Below are 18323 nucleotides of genomic sequence, written 5' to 3'. Positions count from 1 at the left end.
GGCAAAGATTATTCCGTTCTCATCCCCAACACCCAAAACTACTTATCAGAAGGTTAAACCAGGTCAAAACAGTCCAGCACAATTAGGCTTCATCAAACAGTATCATTCTGCTCTTCTGAGATGCAAATAAATCAAAACAGGAAATACTAAAATCAAAATAGTATCTGACACTGTCATACAAATTGTTATTTCCTTGTCGTATCCCCCTTTCTATAACATTAATAAAGGGAATATTTTACTGCAAAGAATATTTTATTTTATACATCACTAACCATGAATTTTTGCCATTACTTATTATACAAAGGCTGCCCTGTGCCATTATCCAAATGGAATAAGCATTTCACATCCACAATTCACTTCTATAGTTATAAGCAGAATTTTCATGAGTAAGTACATCTGTCAGTGAAGATTTAACACTGAGATGCGATGTAACATCAGTAATATCTGATGTTTTATAGATGGCAATGTAGAAAACATTTTTATGTAGAATATACTTTAATCACTTTTCATTTAAGTGACCTTGTGTAAAAAATAAACTAATAATTTAGCAGTCCCAAGTGTCCAAAGGGCATTTTCAAATGCACATAAAAGAAATGGTTACAGAGATTTTTAAGAAGCGTCTTCCATATCCACATCCTCTTGCAACTGCTGTACCATTTTCTCTTCCAAATGCTTCCCTTTGCCTTTAACAAAATAAGTAAAAAATAGAAAACTTAATTCAATGTGACCTTACATCAACACATCAAAACTTTATAGAGGATCCTGTGTGTTTTAAAGTAGTATTAGCCATTCCTAAGAAATTTAATAATAGCTAGCCATGCATCAAATAGACATTCTACATATATTTGCTAATTTCACCCTCATAACAATCCCCATTTTAAATATGAGAAAACTTAGGCTCCAAGACATATTAACTTGCTGAAGGTCACTCAACTACAAAGTCATCTAAGTGAAACCACTGGTATGTGAACCTCAGCCATCTGGATCCACGGTCCCTGCTCTTAACACTGTCCCAGGCGTTGCCAAACTACGGCCTGCGGGCTGCATGTGGCCCCCTGAGGCCATTTATCTGGCCCCCCGCCGCACTTCAGGAAGGGGCACCTCTTTCATTGGTGGTCAGTGAGAGGAGCACAGTATGTGGCAGCCCTCCAACGGTCTGAGGGACAGTGAACTGGCCCCTTGTGTAAAACAAGTTTGGGGACGCCTACACTGTCCTATCTACCTCAAAGAGAATTACCTAAAAAATTAGATAACAATGGTTCATTTCCGGTGCTTTTTGGCTATCAATTTGTTATGTATATGTAAAACAAATGCTCCAGAATTTTGTCTATTTTGTTTTAATAAAATTTGGTACAAAAATAATACAAGTAGATTCACACAAATGAACTCAACATGTGGTTACAGAATTTGACCTTTACTAAGGTTTAGACAAGATTTCTTTCCCTTTAAGTGATCTAGCTGTACTTGGTATCAGCTGAGTAAAAGAAACAGTAGTACAAATTTTAGAATCAGAATCACCTGGAATGCTACTGAACAGCAGCCCAGACTCAAAGAGCCTGGGCCTATGTCTTTAAGTTCCCCAAGTTGGCAATTCCTATCCCAACCAAACGTTGAGAACCACTAATATAAAATATTGTTCTTTAATCAAAACAAGCATGAGACAAAAATCATCCACAAAATTATTACTCAAATCATTTTGCTTAACTTGGGGAGATACAGAACACAGAATTCAATGAAGGGAAAAAAGAAACACCGTATCAATAGATTGACTATAACTGGAAAATACACTGAATAAATTACCTTTTTACAGACCAAATCATATCATAAATTTACTAAGACAATATTTAAAGGAAAAAATACCCAAAGTTAGTTGGTACCCAAATACGCAGACCTCAAAAATCTAGATTTTTTCAGTTTTCTTCTTAAAGCAGAAAACTCCTGTGTAGTGTTATGTAATACTCACCTGCAAGAGGGGCTCGAATAAGATGGATGTTTTGCTTGACTTCTTTGATATCCTGAACTTTCTGTAGCTCTTTATTTTTCTTCAGTCTTTAACAAAACACATTAAAGCCAAATTTCAGTTACCAACACTTCTTTAAGAGGCATCAATTCACAATACAGCTTCTAAATTTTGTTACTTAAGTTAGCCACACAGATGGGGAATGGGAAAGTGATGGCTGCCCTTCTATTTATTACCCTTTCTTCTCCCCACAACGCCCCCCTCCTCCAGCAGGAACATCAACACCAAGTCAACAAAGAGCCTCTCTCAGTTCTCTCAAATTATTCCCAAATGGCAAGCGGTGAACTTAACAGGTAGAAGTTAATATAAACGAGATATATACCTTACAGTTATTCCCAAATCTAAGGTAAGGTCACCTATTAAGCCCTCACAAATGTACACTTACTTCCCTAACAACTCAAAATCAAAGTGGCTTTTTAGTTCATAATTAGCTTAAAATAGGATTCCTATCCTACCACAAAATGTGTTCATTCAATCACTGTATCCCTTTGTACCTAGTCTGGCACAAAATGGAGGCCCAATATATATTTGCTGAGTAAATGAAGGATGTGACTCATGAAAAGAAGTAGTGCTCTACTACATAAAACAACCTCTAACTGTTAAAGTGCCTACAGCAGGCGTCCCCAAACTACGGCAAGGGGCGGCCCCCTGAGGCCATTTATCCGGCCCCCCGCCGCACTTCAGGAAGGGGCACCTCTTTCATTAGTGGTCAGTGAGAGGAGCACAGTATGTGGCGGCCCTCCAACGGTCTGAGGGACAGTGAACTGGCCCTCTGTGTAAGAAGTTTGGGGACGCCTGGATCTTTTCTTCTCATGTACCTAAGTCTCTGTTATATAATTTTTTTTAACTATTTGGTAATTACAAGAGCACAAAACACATGATATTCAACAGAAATGCTAACAAACTAGTTCTCAAACATTTTTCTAAAATGCTTTAACATTTTTAAGCCAGAAAGCTGCTAGCACATGCTTCTTCTCCATGACGTATTCCACAGCAATTAGTTTAAAAGCTCATGATCCTGCTCTGAAATAAGGGCTGATTCCCCAGGCTGGGGAAAAGGAAGCAAAAGATGAGTCTTGAAACATCTTGTTAGCTATAAAACATGAATGCACTCAAAGAATGATGAGAATTGTCAAAATGACATGAGAGTCGGCCAAAGGAACTCCCACAGGCCAAACTTGGGCCACTGAGAACATCAAAATATATAATGACAATAAGGAATTATAACCCAATGTATACCATAGGAATCCATAAATACACACAGATGTAACATGAATAAAGGAATAAATCTTGAAATTGATAGAAAAGGAAAAGCTCTTTCTTACATGAGAAAGTCAACTACCAAGTGTAGAAGAAATGATGGAATTAGAAAAACCACCATTTAGCAACCATCACAGTAATAGTAACTGATTCAGACAAGACTCTGAGGAAAGCTAAAACCAGTAGGTACAAGTTTGAGAATAGGCTCTTTATTGAATCTCTTTGCATCTCCCACAAGACATGTACTGTTTACAAGGAAAACAAAGTAGTAATCTTTCAGTGGAGAAACCTGACGGACATCACCTTAATCAAGTGATCAAAGTTAACATCATCAGTAAGGTGACATCATGTACTTCCCAATATTATGCGTGAGAAGGATACACCATCATTTCTGTGACACCCGGCAAAAGGCACCTAGCCTAAATCTAATGAAGAAGATATCAGACAAACCCAAATTGAAGAACATTCTATACAATAACCTGACCTATATTCTTCAAAACTATCAATGTCATGTAAAATAAAGAAAGATTAGAAACTGTCCAAATTAAAAGAAGATGAAGAAATATGAAGGACTTTCTGTTGCCATAGATGTAATCAGAATAACTGGTGAGGTCTAAACAAGGTGAATATTACATCAATGTTAATTTCCTGATAGATAATCACACTGTGTTTAAGAGAATGTTCTTATTTTTAGGTTATATACACTTAAGTAAACTTAGAAGGGAAAAGAACTATGTCTTCCATACATTGTGACAAGGATAAAGTAAATGTAAAATGCTAGCAGAATATACAAGAGTCCTTCATATTATTCCTTAAAGTTTTTGGTAAGTCTGAAGTTATGTCAAAATAAAAAGTTAAAAAAAAAAAATACTAATGCCTCTAAATATCTATTGGTAATTATTTTCCAAAAGTTACTCCATACAAATATTCATACCTGTTCATTATAAATTTAGCTTGGCGTTTCTGTTTGATCTCTTCAACTCTCTTCATTGCATCAACTACAAAAAAAATCACAAGTTATTAGCAAATGTATGCACATTCAAGCAGTATGATCAACAACTACATTAACAAACACTTCTTTATTATTCTGATTTAGAAATGAATTTACATGAAAAAAAAATCCTTACAAAAACAATCCCTACTCAAAAAGCTGAAGAGGGTATATATTCATGGCTATCATCACTGTCAATAATCTCTTCCACAATTATCACTTCTTTAATTTTTATTTGGGAAAAAAGTCTCTATTGCTGTTACATTTTCCTTCATTTTAAACCAATCCAGTGCTTTTCAAATGTTTTTTTATAAAGAGAACTTGGACTGTTGACAACTAATCCCATTCATAACTTGTAATTTCCATGAATAAAGAAAGACAGCACCTTTCTGGTTATGAACACTTAACAGCACCTAGGATATGGTCACCACATGACATTGGCAGAATAAACCAAACAATCAATACTAAAATGTTTTCAACCACAAAAATCCAACTGTTTTGGAAAATGTCTGCAGGAGCGCTGGCTAAAAGGGGGCTGAGTCCAACCACACTCCACAATTACTATCAGTACTGTCCAATAAAAAACAAACCACATATGAAATTTTAAATTTTTCAGTAGCCATATTTTCTAAAGTAAAAAGGAACAGGTGGAAATTTAATGATATACTTTGTTTAACCCAAATTTCATTCAACATGTAATCTATATAAAATTATTAGTGAAATACTGTATTCCTGTTTTCATATTAAGTCTTAAAATTCATCATTCATTTTACATTTACAGCACACCACAATTTAGTTACATTTCAAGTGTTCCGTAGCTTAGACACCACAACTTCTAATCTAACTCCTTACAGCGTAGTCTGTAGATCTAAATAAGATATTTATAGAGTTTGTTTTTTTTTTTAAGACTGAGTCTCTCTCTGTTGCCAGCCTGGAGAACAGTGGCGTGATCTCGGCTCACTGCAACCTCCCTGGTTCAAGCGGTTCTCCTGCCTCAGCCTCCCCAGTAGCTGGGATTACAGGCACACACCACCTCGCCCAGCTAATTTTTTTATTTTTAGTAGAGACAGGGTTTCACCACGTTGGCCAGGATGGACTCAATCTCCTGACCTCATGATCCTCCTGCCTCAGCCTCCCAAAGTGCTGGGATTACAGGTGCGGGCCACCACTCCCGGCCAACAAAGTCTTAAAGCATCTCCCAAAGTATACTTACGAATTTAAAAGAGTAAAACAGTAACTCTCCAGTGGAAAACCCTGGCAGACACCACCTTAACCTAATGATCAAGGTTAACACTGCTAGTAACAGAACTAATGGATAGCTTGTTGTCTCCTGACAAAACTCTGAAAACACTCAGCATCAAATCTCTAGTGCTCTTGCCAAATGTGCATTATCTAAACCTAATCTTAAGGAAACATCCAACAAAATCCAGTTAAGGAATTTTATACCAAACACTTGGCCCATACATATTCTTCAAAACTGTCAATATCATGAAATATAAAGACAAACTCAGGCAATGTTCCAGATTAAAAGAGATTAAAGAGACCTGACATGTACTATTCTTAAAAATTTTGCGATAAGGCTATTACTGGGACAATAAGAGAAATATGAATAGGTCTAAGATTAGGTAATAATATTCTACCAATGTTAATCTTGATTTTAATAATTGCAGTGTGGTTATGTGAGAGAATGCTCTTATTTCTGGAAATACATATTAAACTAGGGATAAAGAAGCATTATGTATGTTTAAACAGCTCAGAAAAATAACATACACTAAAGAAAGAGAGACAAAGAGAAAAAATTAATTCAACAAAACGTTAGCATTCGGGGAATCTGGATGAAGGAGATCAGAGAACTATACTCCTGCAACTTTTCTGTACTCTGAAATTAGGTCAAAAAAAAAAAAAAAAGACTTTAAAAAAAAAAAATGTAGTCTAGGACCAGTAACAGTGGCATCATTTGGGACCTTGTTAGAAATAAAGGATTTCAGGCCCACACAAACCTGCTATATCTGAATCCACATTTTAACCAAAACCCCCAGGACAATCTTTGAGACCTCTAGTATTAAAACAACGTTTCTATAAATAACTGTAAGAAAATGTCAACTATAGCCGGGCGTGTTGGCTCAAGCCTGTAATCCCAGCACTTTGGGAGGCTGAGGCGGGCGGATCACAAGGTCAAGAGATCGAGACTATCCTGGTCAACATGGTGAAACCCCGTCTCTACTAAAAATACAAAAAATTAGCTGGGCATGGTGGGACGTGCCTGTAATCCCAGCTACTCAGGAGGCTGAGGCAGGAGAACTGCCTGAACCCAGGGGGCGGAGGTTGCGGTGAGCCGAGATCGCGCCATTGCACTCCAGCCTGGGTAACAAGAGCAAAACTCCGTCTCAAAAAAAAAAAAAAGAAAGAAAAAAGAAAACGTCAACTATAAATCTGCATACGCTGTAGCTCAGAATTAGTAATACGCTGAATATATAACTTTTTTCTTTGTCTTTCAGCAAAAATAAGGACAAGGTCTAGTATTCAGAAGCATTTCCACATTTTAAAGTTATTTAGAAGGGAAATAAACACAAATAGCAGGAAAATCCTTTCCAAAGAATATTATATCGGTATTTCCCAAAATTCCAGAAGATTGAAACATTTTGAACCTAAGAAGCATCTGACAGCACAATTCACAACTGCAAAGATACAGAACCAACCTAAGTGCCCATCAACCAATGAGTGGGTAAAGAAAATATGGTTATTTAAACACCATGGAATAGTACTCAGCCAAAAAAAAAAGAACAAAAGAATGTCTTTTGCAACAACTTGGATGGAGCTGGAGGCCATTCTTCTAAGTGAAGTAACCCAGGAACAAAAAACTTAATACTGTATGTTCTCACTTGTAAGTGGGAGCTAAGCTATGGGCAAACAAAGGCATACAGAGTGATATAATGGACTATGGGGACTCAGAAAGAGCAACAGGGCAGGGTAAGAGGCAAAAACTTTATATTGGGTACAATGCACACTACTCAGGAGATGGATGCACTAAAATCTCAGATTTCACCACTCTACAATTAATCCATGTAAACAGAAAAAACACTTGTACCCTAAAAGCTATTGAGATTAAAAAAAATTTTTTTAACAAAAATAAAATATGTAAAAAGTTAAAATAGAAATCAGTACCTTAACAATGGTTGTTCAATCCACATCCTCACACAATTTGACAACGTAAATAAGCAATGGATACAAAACTCTTGTCAACAGATTAGTTTATAGACAAAATGATGTTGAAATATGAGAGGTACAGGGAATCAATGAATCTCTTAGAAGACTATTTTTCTGGAAACCTACTGACAACTTTTATTGTGTAAAACACTAGGAAACAATCTTAAATTCCAAAGACCCTCATAATATGTACCCAGCACTCATACTGTGTACCTAGCAAATCTTCTTAGAAAAATCTATTTTTGGGATCCCAGTAAAAAGGAAAGCGGAATCAGTGCAGGGGGAAAAAAAGAAAAAATCTATAGAGCACTGCTTCTTACAGCATTTGCAGATTTACTGCAGTTTTTTTTTTTTTTCCCTTAGCTCATCAGCTATCACTAGGTATAAATGAGGGGGGCAAGAGAATGAGACTCTGTAATAAAACCCAACAGAAACAATAAAATAGGAGTACTTGGTAAATACACTTAGAGGGTGGAGGCCGTGTGTGACCTGTTCATCTCTGTATGACCCAGGTAGTGCTTAATAAATTTGCACTGAATTAAAATAAATTAAGAAATGCAGAGAATATTACCATTACAGTATGCGAAGTCTTACAGAACACAGCAGTATTTCTCTCAAGTAATGTAAATAATACGAAACCAGCATGAAGGACCACAGAACTGATTATTCACGTATCACTAAAATGGGATATGCACCTCAATTTCAACAACAACCTAAATACTTACTAAGTAAAAGTAGTTATAAAATATGTAAAAATGATCTGGAGCTGCTGTCTTCATGTAATAACAACAACAACAAAAACAAAGGTCAAATGAAATAAAACTGAATTTAGTCCAGAAATGCTTCAGGACTGGCCAGGTGTGATGGCTCACACCTGTAACTCTTGCACTTTTGGAGGCCAAGGCAGGCAGAGTGCCTGACCTCAGGAGTTCACAACCAGCCTGGGCAACATGGCGAAACCCCATCTCTACTAAAATACAAAAAAAATTAGCCAGGCATGGCAGCATGTGCCTATAATCCCAGCTCCTCGGGAGGCTGAGGCAGGAGAACTGCTTGAACCCAGGAGGTGGAGGTTGCAGTGAGCCAAGATCAGGCCACTGCCTCCAGCCTGGGTGTCAGAGTAAGACTCTGTCTCAAAAAAAAAAAAAAAAGAAAAAAGAAAGAAAGAAAGAAAGAAATGCTTCAGGACTTTCCAATGTCTTTGATGAGCGTGTCTTTTGAAATTAATTTAAGAATCTTATAAGTCAACCTCTTTAGAAATCCTTGAGTTTGAATCAGTGTTATTTCCTTACCAATTAAACTCAATAAAATCAACTGCTTTTCAGATATTAACTCTTCCTCTAATTTATAAAGCAGAAGGAAAAGACCGTATTTTTTAAAAAGGGGATGGGAGAGACCCAAAAGGCACAATAATTAGGTCTATCTATAGAAAAGGCAATTGCAAGCTGGGCATGGTGGCTCACGCCTGTAATCCCAGCACCTTGGGAGGCCAAGGTGGGCAGATCACAAGATCAGGAGATGGAGATCATCCTGGCTAACACGGTGAAACCCTGTCACTACTAAAAATACAAAAAAATACAGGTGTGGTGGCATGCACCTGTAGTCCCAGCTACTCAAGAGGCTGAGGCAGGCGAATCGCTTGAACCCGAGAGGTGGAGGTTGCAGTGAGCTGACATTGCACCACCACACTGCACCCCGGGCGACAGAGCGAGACTCCATCTCTAAAACAAAAAAGAAAGAAAAAAAGATAGAAAAAATAAAAATTTTTTAAAAATATACTCTCCACATGGTCCAGCATAAACAAAGCTTTAGAACAAGCTTGTCCAACCCACAACCCAACATAAATTCGTAAACTTTCTTAAAACATAAAGAGTTCTTTTTTTTTCCCTTAGCTCACCAGCTGTCATTAGTGTTAGTGTATTTTATGTGTGCCAAGACAATTCTTCTTCCAACGTGGCCCAGTGAAGCCAAAAGATTGGATGCCCCTGCTTTAGAAGGTGCTGAATACTACTACAAAGGTCCACAAATTTTCAGTTCTTCCCCTGAAGTCTCATGACTAATTGGAATACAGAAAGGGATGCCCTAACCATGATCCATTAGGAGAGTAAGAAATAATAAAGTTCATGGAATTGTTAGCCTTACAGACTCTTGGTTAATAAACCACATCACCCCCATACCCAGTACTAGAAAGGGCTACAGGCTGCATAAAGGTAGCCAAAGGAAGAAAAGCAGGGCCGGGCTGAGTGCAGTGACTCACGCCTGTAATCCCAGCACTTTGGGAGGCCAAGACAGGTGGATCACTTGAGGTCAGGAGTTCGAGGCCAGCCTGGCCAACATGGCGAAATCCAGCCTCTACTAAAAATACAAAAATTAGCCGGGTGTTGTGGCAGGTGCCTGTAATCCCAGCTACCTGGGAGGCTGAGACAGGAGAACTGCTTAAACCTAGGAGTCAGAGATTGCAGTGAGCCGAGATCACATCACTGCACTCCAGCCTGGGGGACACAGCAAGACTTTCTGTCTCAAAAAAAGAGCAGGGCCAAGGGTCCCAAACATACACAAACATGGTGGAATCTACAAGCTAGCTCAAGGGATTAGCTTTTTGTACATATGGGACATTTTTCATTAAAGTCTCTGCCTACTTCAGAAAAAAAAAAAGAAAAAAAAAAAAAAAAGACAAGAACTAGGTATTATTGCTTTTAATTTCAGTAGATTGTAACTTCATTTTTTACCTAAGTCAAACACTTAGAAATTATCTCAGAACACTTGTAATGATGATGTTAAGTGCTATACTTTTTAATTTTAAAGAAGTAATGAACTTTATAAGGTATACAGAGTACAAGTTTATATCCTAAACTATGTAGTCTAAACATATAAAGTGTGTTAGGTTTTATGTGTATTTTAACTGTCCCATGCTCACTCTAAAACAGTATTTTCCGTTTCTACTTTTTTCAGCCTTATGTATGTTTTTACATCTCTGTGTGAGCACTTAAACTAGTATCAACGTTAATAACCATATTATTTTAAAGTGAACACACTGGCCAATTCTAAAAAAAAAAATTGATAAATGACTACAACAGAACCATTAAAATGAGGTTAAAATAATGAAAGCCAAGAAATGAAAAATGGAAAATTCAGTATTTAAACAACAAAATGACACTTAAAGTTATGGTAATATTCCAAAACCAGTCTCTCCTCAAAATTACTGTTATTTCTTTGTGACTTACTAGTTTTATTCCATAGCTCTCGCTGGTATTTGATAGGTTCATTTCTACGCTTTTCAAATTCAAATGAATTATCCTGTAAGACAGAACAGAGGAGATAAAAATAAGGTTTTAAGAAAGATAGAAAGGAAACATATCTTAAAACATCTTCCTTTACATAAGTGTTCTGAGTGAACGTACATCAAGATACACCCCTCAGGGAGATCTCAGAGAATATAGGTTTTCAAACTTTTTCTCTTTACACACCTCCATGTACAAGACAGCCTACTGAAAACATCTCTCTATATACCAGTGATTCTCAAAGGGAGGGGAGGGGACACTAAAACCCCCATACCTCAGAAGGGCATATAATAATGATCACGATTACAGACTACAAAATCTTCCCAATTTCCCATTCCCAGATAAGATTCAAAGCCAGAAAACTTTGAATTACGTTGAAACATATGAAACTGCCATATTTCACAGATCAAACAAGTCAACATCGAGAATTTCATGTCCTTCCTGTAGGAGGCAGAAAAAAGAGAGAGAATGGGAATAATTTCATATGGTTCAACCTAAACATCTATTCATTATAGCAGAAAGGTATGAATATATCTTCAAATAAATGTGGTGCTACAGTGCAGAATGTAAGTCAGACCCTGCATTTCTTCAGATCCCCTCCAAACACTGTTACCATTACTAGCGGCTGGTATTTTTAGTTAATGATACTTTTAATCTTAAATCACACTAAACAATTTTGGAAAAGCTACAGGTGTATCTTGGTTTTCAAATCTATCTGGCAGGCATATAAAACAGCACTACCTCTGTATTCAGCTATTTCTTTTCTACATACACTTTTATTCAGATCATATAACCTCAGCCGCAAGGTAAATGGTAATCAGTAAATGGCTGTGACTGGCAGTTTCTTCTCAAGCAGTTGCATTTGGGCTGCTATGCTGCTTCTTGCCCAGAATGAAAATTATTTTTGTGATAGTAATTATGATCTGGCCTTGCACCTTGTCAAATAATACTCTTTATATTCATTGCAAAGCTCTGGTATTAAAGAGGCCAGGAAAGGGCTTCATGGAAATTGATTGTAGATACTGCCCTTTAGTAGCAGAAAGGAGTCATAGGTTTGGTGGGGAAAGGCGGCCACGGAGGGAGGGGACAGTTTAAACGATCTTCCTCCCTCAAAGGTAGCCTGTACTGCATTTCATCCCCTTCCTTTACAGGGACTGAATGTGAACAGCTTCAAAATATCCTTTTATCAAATCAATATAACAATTTAATGATGGGAGCTCATTCTATTAAATCCTCTTCCCCCTGGACTTCTCTCTAGTCCTCACACCTACACTACTAATTCCTCTGCTCTCAGATACAAAGTCCTGCTAAGGAAATCCAGAAACTGATAAATGAGTCTATTATAAACTTCACCTGAGCTTTGACTGTTGTTGAGAAAACCTTTATCTCCTAACTGCATTTCAAAATCTTTGAGTAGCAACTCCCAACTTCACCCCAAGCCATTTAAGTAATATTCCTCCTTGTCTGCAAGAGTTAAAAATAGTAGCTCCACAGAATTACAGCTTTCAGGATCATGTGAGAATGAGATTATTTCCACAGCCAAATACAAATAAGACACTTATTAATCATGTTATAGGAAGGCTTGTTATGACTGATTAAATAACATACACCCTCCAAATACTAAAACTGTGAAACGTGTAAACGCTGTATTGATAGCTAACTGTACTCACCACTGTAAGCTCTTTACCAGCTGCTTTCCGGAATGCTTTGGTCCACCTAACTTTGCGAGGATTGCGCTTCTTTTTAAAGTTTTTATGACATTTAGATTTACAAAATCGGAACACCTAGAAGAAAAGTTAAAATATGGAGAAGTCAGCATTTAAAACTTTCTCTCATAAGACGTTACCCCGGCTGGACAAAAACTACTTTTCCTTCTACTTACGCTGCCTTTTAGAAATGTGTAAGATATATCAGATTAAAGGGAAACAACTATTTTTTAACTATCAAACATCATCCCAACCAAAGGCTAATGGCCCTGAAAATATGATTTAAAATCACTAGTCATTATAGAATAACAGTAAAATTATCTCAAATAAAGGGAATAGTTTTAAGTCAAATCACTTATTTAAGTCGTTTCTTAATTCAGGATAATTTTCAAAATTCACTATCTCTATGCCTCAATGGGGATAAAAGTTTCAAACAACCATTACTGAAATCTCCTTTGAGTCTTTCCCTCTTCCTTGTTGAAAGCACAAAAATAATTACAAAACAACTAAAACTGGTAATATAACAGACTTGTTTTCTACTTATTCATAAATCTACTAGCAAGATTCTTTACTACTTTAATTCTCCACCTTCACCCCAAAAGACATAGTCCTTTAATAATGCCAACTTACAACTTAATGATGCTTCAACATGCTCCTGAAATGGCTTATTAGGACTCACTTCATAAATTTAACAGTATTGTTTTGTTACTCTGTAAAGCCTTACAACACACTGCAATTTGTATATGCCACTGGAGGAAATGGGGAGAGGAAAAGTAATTATTTGGGATTTGTGGATCTTGGTAAAGAAAATTAAGTTGCATTATCATACCTATAAGGTATGACAGATAATTAAATAGGCCAAAATAAACAGTAAAAACATTTCAAACTAAATAAGCCTGTGTATGTATCACAAATCTTTTCACCTTTTATATAGCCTGCCCTATGGGGAACTTCAAGTAGGTCACTACATACAGTGTAGGACAGTTTTCTTAGAAACTGTTTAAATGATTTTGTGATATGTTTTAAATTTTAAAAAAAGAAAATCAATAGCCGGGCGCGGTGGCTCAAGCCTGTAATCCCAGCACTTTGGGAGGCTGAGGCGGGTGGATCACAAGGTCGAGAGATCGAGACCAACCTGGTCAACATGGTGAAACCCCGTCTCTACTAAAAATACAAAAAATTAGCTGGGCATGGTGGCACGTGCCTATAATCCCAGCTACTCAGGAGGCTGAGGCAGGAGAATTGCCTGAACCCAGGAGGTGGAGGTTGCGGTGAGCTGAGATGGCGCCATTGCACTCCAGCCTGGGTAACAAGAGCGAAACTCCATCTCAAAAAAAAAAAAAAAAAAAGAAAATCAAAAAAAAATTTTTTTTAATTTTTTTAAAAAGAATTTTTTTAAATAAAAAATTTTCTTAAAAAATTAAAGAAACAGTTGCTATTAGTTTAATCTGATCCAGATTAAACTAATGGAAACTGTTTAATTATTTTAAAAAATTTAAAAATTTTTTTTATTTTCCTTTTTTTAAATTTAAAAATAATCTGATCCATACCTCCTAGACAGCCTTCTCCTAAGAGATTAAAGTGAAAACTTGTCTATATCCTTGAGTTAATGTCAAATAGACTACAAAATAGAAGAACTACTATAATCTCCTAGCATAGCCTACTATGAAATCATGAATGAAAAATGAATATATGAAAATCATTGTGAAATGAATTATCATACTTCATCTGAGTATTTTCAGCCCAAAATACTATTACTTTTTTAAGTAAAAGCCTTCCATATTTAATACCTACTAGATGGTCCCTAGGTAAATTCCTTTTTCTAATATTTATCTAATGGGAAGACTAAACTTCTTCTGGCTCTTCTGAATTCCAAAAAGATCCAAGGAGGAATCTACTTGGCTCCTTATCTAATAGGTATTACCTGAAAGGCACAATGAAGGATCTAAAGACAACTGTAACCACAGGAGGTGTCAAAGGGATTCAATCAGCAAATAAGGAGCATCTAAGGGCCTGATGTTTGCTAGGGCTAAAGATACAAAAACAATTAAAACTTGGTACTCTACCTTAAGAAGCTTAGTCCAGCAATGTGATAGTCTCACTTTGTGATCAAATAAGACCCACTATCTGACTAGGATATAAACAACTGGATAAAGCTATAATCAGGCATGATGTAATATGTAAACACACATGAGGAAGTGGTTAAATCTGGTGGGGTAAGAGGTGGATGGCTCACCTGTCAGGCAAAGCTTGATAGGCTCAAGTTTCTCTTTTAATTTAGTCCTCTAAATGCTAACATGCTAACAAATGAACCAACATACCTTTGACTCAAAGTTCTTGAAACCTTTCTTATTCCACTAATTCAACATTTATGAAGCCCTCGTTAAGACTGTATGTACTTTTCCTGTTTGCAAAGTATGTGCAAATATGGAGCATTAGCATTAATACTACCCTTAACCCATTTATGCCTAAGAAGAGTAAAAGGTGAAGCTTCTATTAAAGACAGTCTTGGCCAGGCGCGGTGGCTCATGCCTATAATCCCAGCACCTTGAGAGGTCAAAGCAGGTGGTTCACAAGATCAAGAGATCGAGACCACCCTGGTCAACATGGTGAAGCCCAACTCTACTAAAATACAAAATTTAGCTGGGCTTGGTGGCATGCGCCTGTAGTCCCAGCTACTCAGGAGCTGAGACAGGAGAACTGCTTGAACCCGGGAGGTGGAGGCTGCAGTGAGTCAAGATTGTGTCACTGCACTCCAGCGTGGTGACAGAGGGAGACTCCATCTCAAAAAAAAAAAAAAAAAAACTCTCAGAAACTGAGAGAATAAAGGTAAAAACACTAGTTAAAGCCTAGGCAACATAGCAAGTCCCTGTCTCTATTTAAAAAAATAAATAAATAATAATAATAATAATGTACCTGTCTCTACAAAAAATTTTTTTAATGTTGGGCATGGTAGTGCACACCTGTAGTACCAGCTACTCAGGATGCTGAGGAGGGGGGATTGCTTAAACCCTGGAGACTGAGGCTGCAGTGAGCCATGACCACACCACTACACGCCAGCCATGGCATGTAGGACATAACAGTGACACCCTGTCTCAAAAAAAAGGAAATATGACTAGGTAAGAGGCTATAAAAGTGGCAAGTGCCTTATCTGAACTAGGGCAGGAAAGGAGAAAGGAGGCAAAGACAGCACTATCTTTGCAAAAGCAGAATAGGTAACACTTGATAATTAGATACAAAAGGTGAAAGATTCAAAGATGACTACCACATTTCTAGCACAACTACCCAGGTACTTAAGAGTGGTAGTAATTCCTACAGAAAAAAGATTTGAGGTACTAAGGAACTCTCTTTCAGTCGGCCCACTGGAAAATTCAGATTTGATGTACTAAGGAACTCTCTTCCAGTCGGCCCAGTGGAAAATTCAGATTTGGAGCTCAGGAGATTCAGACTTCGAAATTAAGAACACAGAAAAGATAAGATACTTGTTCTTTGTTAGTGCTTCAGTTCCTCTATCTTTTATTTCCCCCATCAGCTTTCTTCTGGATCCACTGGTCTTCCTTAGGCCAAGGTGACCCCAACCACCTCAACACTGTCCCTGCTAGACTTCATCAACTTAACTTCCACTGTGTCCACCAAATCAGTAATACCCAGGTCTTGACAGCTCCCACGATCTGCTGTTCTAATTCCAATATTCAGCTGACAAGCATCCTGGACAAAAATCGCAAAATGATAACTAGATCATCTATAGAACCATACTGCCTGCTCTGAATTAGACCCCAACCTGGCAATCTTTTGACTCATTTTTATAAACTTCTTATCACGTTCCTGAAAGCAAGTATTCAAAATCTTCTACGTTCTTTTATGTTCCCAAACATAGCTTTCCTCTCTCACTTTCAACTGAATCCCTTGCCCCTAATTAAGGAGGTCAGTATCTTTGACCTATTAGAGATATAAGGTGATGAAGTCAGACTTCTAATTCTTTAACATGTCAAATTCACTTCAATATTCAGATTCTTAAACCCCCTTCCCCTCCCGCAAAAAAATTCCAACTCGATAGATCTGGTGGAAACCAGGAATCTGTAAACGACCGATAACTCAGAAGCAAATGTAAGAGGTCCAATTCTGAGAAACAATGTGTTTTTCTGAGAAAGAGAGGAATGGGATTCATTCTGGTATCACAGGAACTTCATGTACCATTCAAAACGCCTTTCACAACTAGGACTTATATTTATTTACGTTTATAGGCTTATTATATTTATACTTGTAGCCCAACCCCCAAGGCTCTATCATCATTTACAATCCAGTCACTTCCTCAAACAAATGTATTTGCTCCGTTCTCTCTGCCTTTCACTTAGAAGGCCCCCTCCGCTCTTTCTTCTGCAAAATTCAAGTGTCCAGGATAAATGTCACCTTCATTGTGAGTCTTTCCATACAGGATCCTCCCCAACTCACAGGCAGTAACTTAACCCATAACTCTACCATTAAGCAATATGGAACACTCCCAACAACCTCTACACTTCAGTACGGACCTCAGTATCATGCCTGGCAGGGCATACATTCAACCAAGTTTGCTGGATTCAAGAACTTGGCCAAGTACCTAAGCGGCCAAACAGCCGTCACAGACATTCAAGATTCCCAGCAGGCGCTTGCTGGGATCGCTCCTGAAGCTCCTTACTGCCAACGCCACCCAGACGTGGCCTGGTGGCCAGCGTCGCTCGGGACACCTGCAAGGAGAAACTTCCGAAGCGGAGCGCTGAAACCGGAACCCCAGTTAAGCCACCCTCCCACGGCAACAGCGGGAAGAACCCGGGCCAAAGCCGGCAGACGCAGAAGCACCCGGCGCGCCCAGGAACAGCGGGAGAGCCGCTGACGCGCGGACTGGCCTCGGCCGCCTCACCCCTCACCCCTCACCCCTCACCTTGCAATCGTTGCGTACGAACATCATGCCGTGGCCAGGGTAGATGGGCCCGGAACAGAAATAACACTTCTCGATACGCATGTTGAACCCGCGTGGGTCCCCACTGACTGAACGCCAAGCCTCGGAGGAAGTGACGTAGCGCAGCCGCCGGAAGTGACCTTCTTTCTCTTCCCAGACCCGGAAAAGGCTAGCGTCTTTACCCCTCGCTGGTCAGTTAGACCAGAGGTGAGGCGGCCGCGCGGTCGAAAAGCGCTGCCGTTTGGCGCAGGCGCAGAGCTACAGATTAGATTGTCCGCCTTGTGGGGAGATACGGCTCTGCGCCGCCTTCCGAGCTCGCTGTCAAGGCGCCTAGTCTTTACTCTCTATAAGTCGCATTTACACGTGTCTTATGTATCTTCGGTTTGTGCTTTGTGCCGAGCGCTCTCCAGAGCACTCTCTTTATTTGTCCACTGCCTGCCCTAGACAGCTCTCGATTCTCGTCCCATGGTGGTTTGCAGGGTGTAAGCCGCGAAGAACCTGCAATCCAGCGTTGCGTCAAACACGGCAGTGAAAACGGTTGAGTCGCTGAGGCTTCAAGGACTTAACTAACAATTTTTTTTTTTAATATAAAATGGTGTTCTCCACCTCCCCCCCCATTCTAATTAATATACATATGCAGTAGACAAACATTTTCCCAGGAAGCTACCGTTCCCTCCCCAGACCTGCAGTCTTCCTCCCCATGGGCAAAACAGTTCCATTTATTACCCACCAGAGCTTTTCTGTGCATAGGCAAACATAGATATTTGTATGTTTGCCTGTCTCTACTTCCTCTTCTTTATAACGCTGATGAATATGCTATTTACTTTTTCTGCATCTTGCTGTTACCTTGTCTCCATTCACTGGAATGTGAGGTCCATGAGAGGCAGGGATTTCAGTTAGTTTTGTTTACAATTACATCCCC

The 18323-nt window shown here is 38.5% G+C and overlaps 1 protein-coding gene across 1 annotated transcript; it reads right to left on the bottom strand.

The window, feature by feature from the left end:
• Positions 1-233: 233 nt before the first annotated feature.
• On the bottom strand, positions 234-17609 carry RSL24D1 (ribosomal L24 domain containing 1). Its single transcript, XM_003935591.4, has 6 exons — positions 17384-17609; positions 12430-12543; positions 10703-10775; positions 4215-4278; positions 1964-2049; positions 234-683 (listed from the first exon to the last, which is right to left on the bottom strand). The coding sequence occupies exons 1-6, from the start codon at positions 17462-17464 to the stop codon at positions 610-612; spliced, it is 492 nt and encodes a 163-aa protein (XP_003935640.1). The 5' UTR covers positions 17465-17609; the 3' UTR covers positions 234-609.
• Positions 17610-18323: the final 714 nt, after the last annotated feature.

This window comes from Saimiri boliviensis, chromosome 2, assembly GCF_048565385.1.
Source record: "Saimiri boliviensis isolate mSaiBol1 chromosome 2, mSaiBol1.pri, whole genome shotgun sequence".
Taxonomy (NCBI): domain Eukaryota; kingdom Metazoa; phylum Chordata; class Mammalia; order Primates; family Cebidae; genus Saimiri; species Saimiri boliviensis.
Note: the sequence above shows the minus strand (reverse complement) of the source record. Positions and strands in the feature narration are given on the sequence as shown.

Bases quoted from the DNA above. Each gene is read 5' to 3' on its own strand.
- RSL24D1 (XM_003935591.4), bottom strand. From the start codon at position 17,464: ATGCGTATCGAGAAGTGTTATTTCTGTTCCGGGCCCATCTACCCTGGC. The intron at 10,776-12,429 runs GTGAGTACAGTT...TCTGTCTTACAG, and splicing joins CTGGTAAAGAGCTTACAGTG to GATAATTCATTTGAATTTGA. The intron at 684-1,963 runs GTGAGTATTACA...ATTTTGTTAAAG, and splicing joins TATTCGAGCCCCTCTTGCAG to GCAAAGGGAAGCATTTGGAA.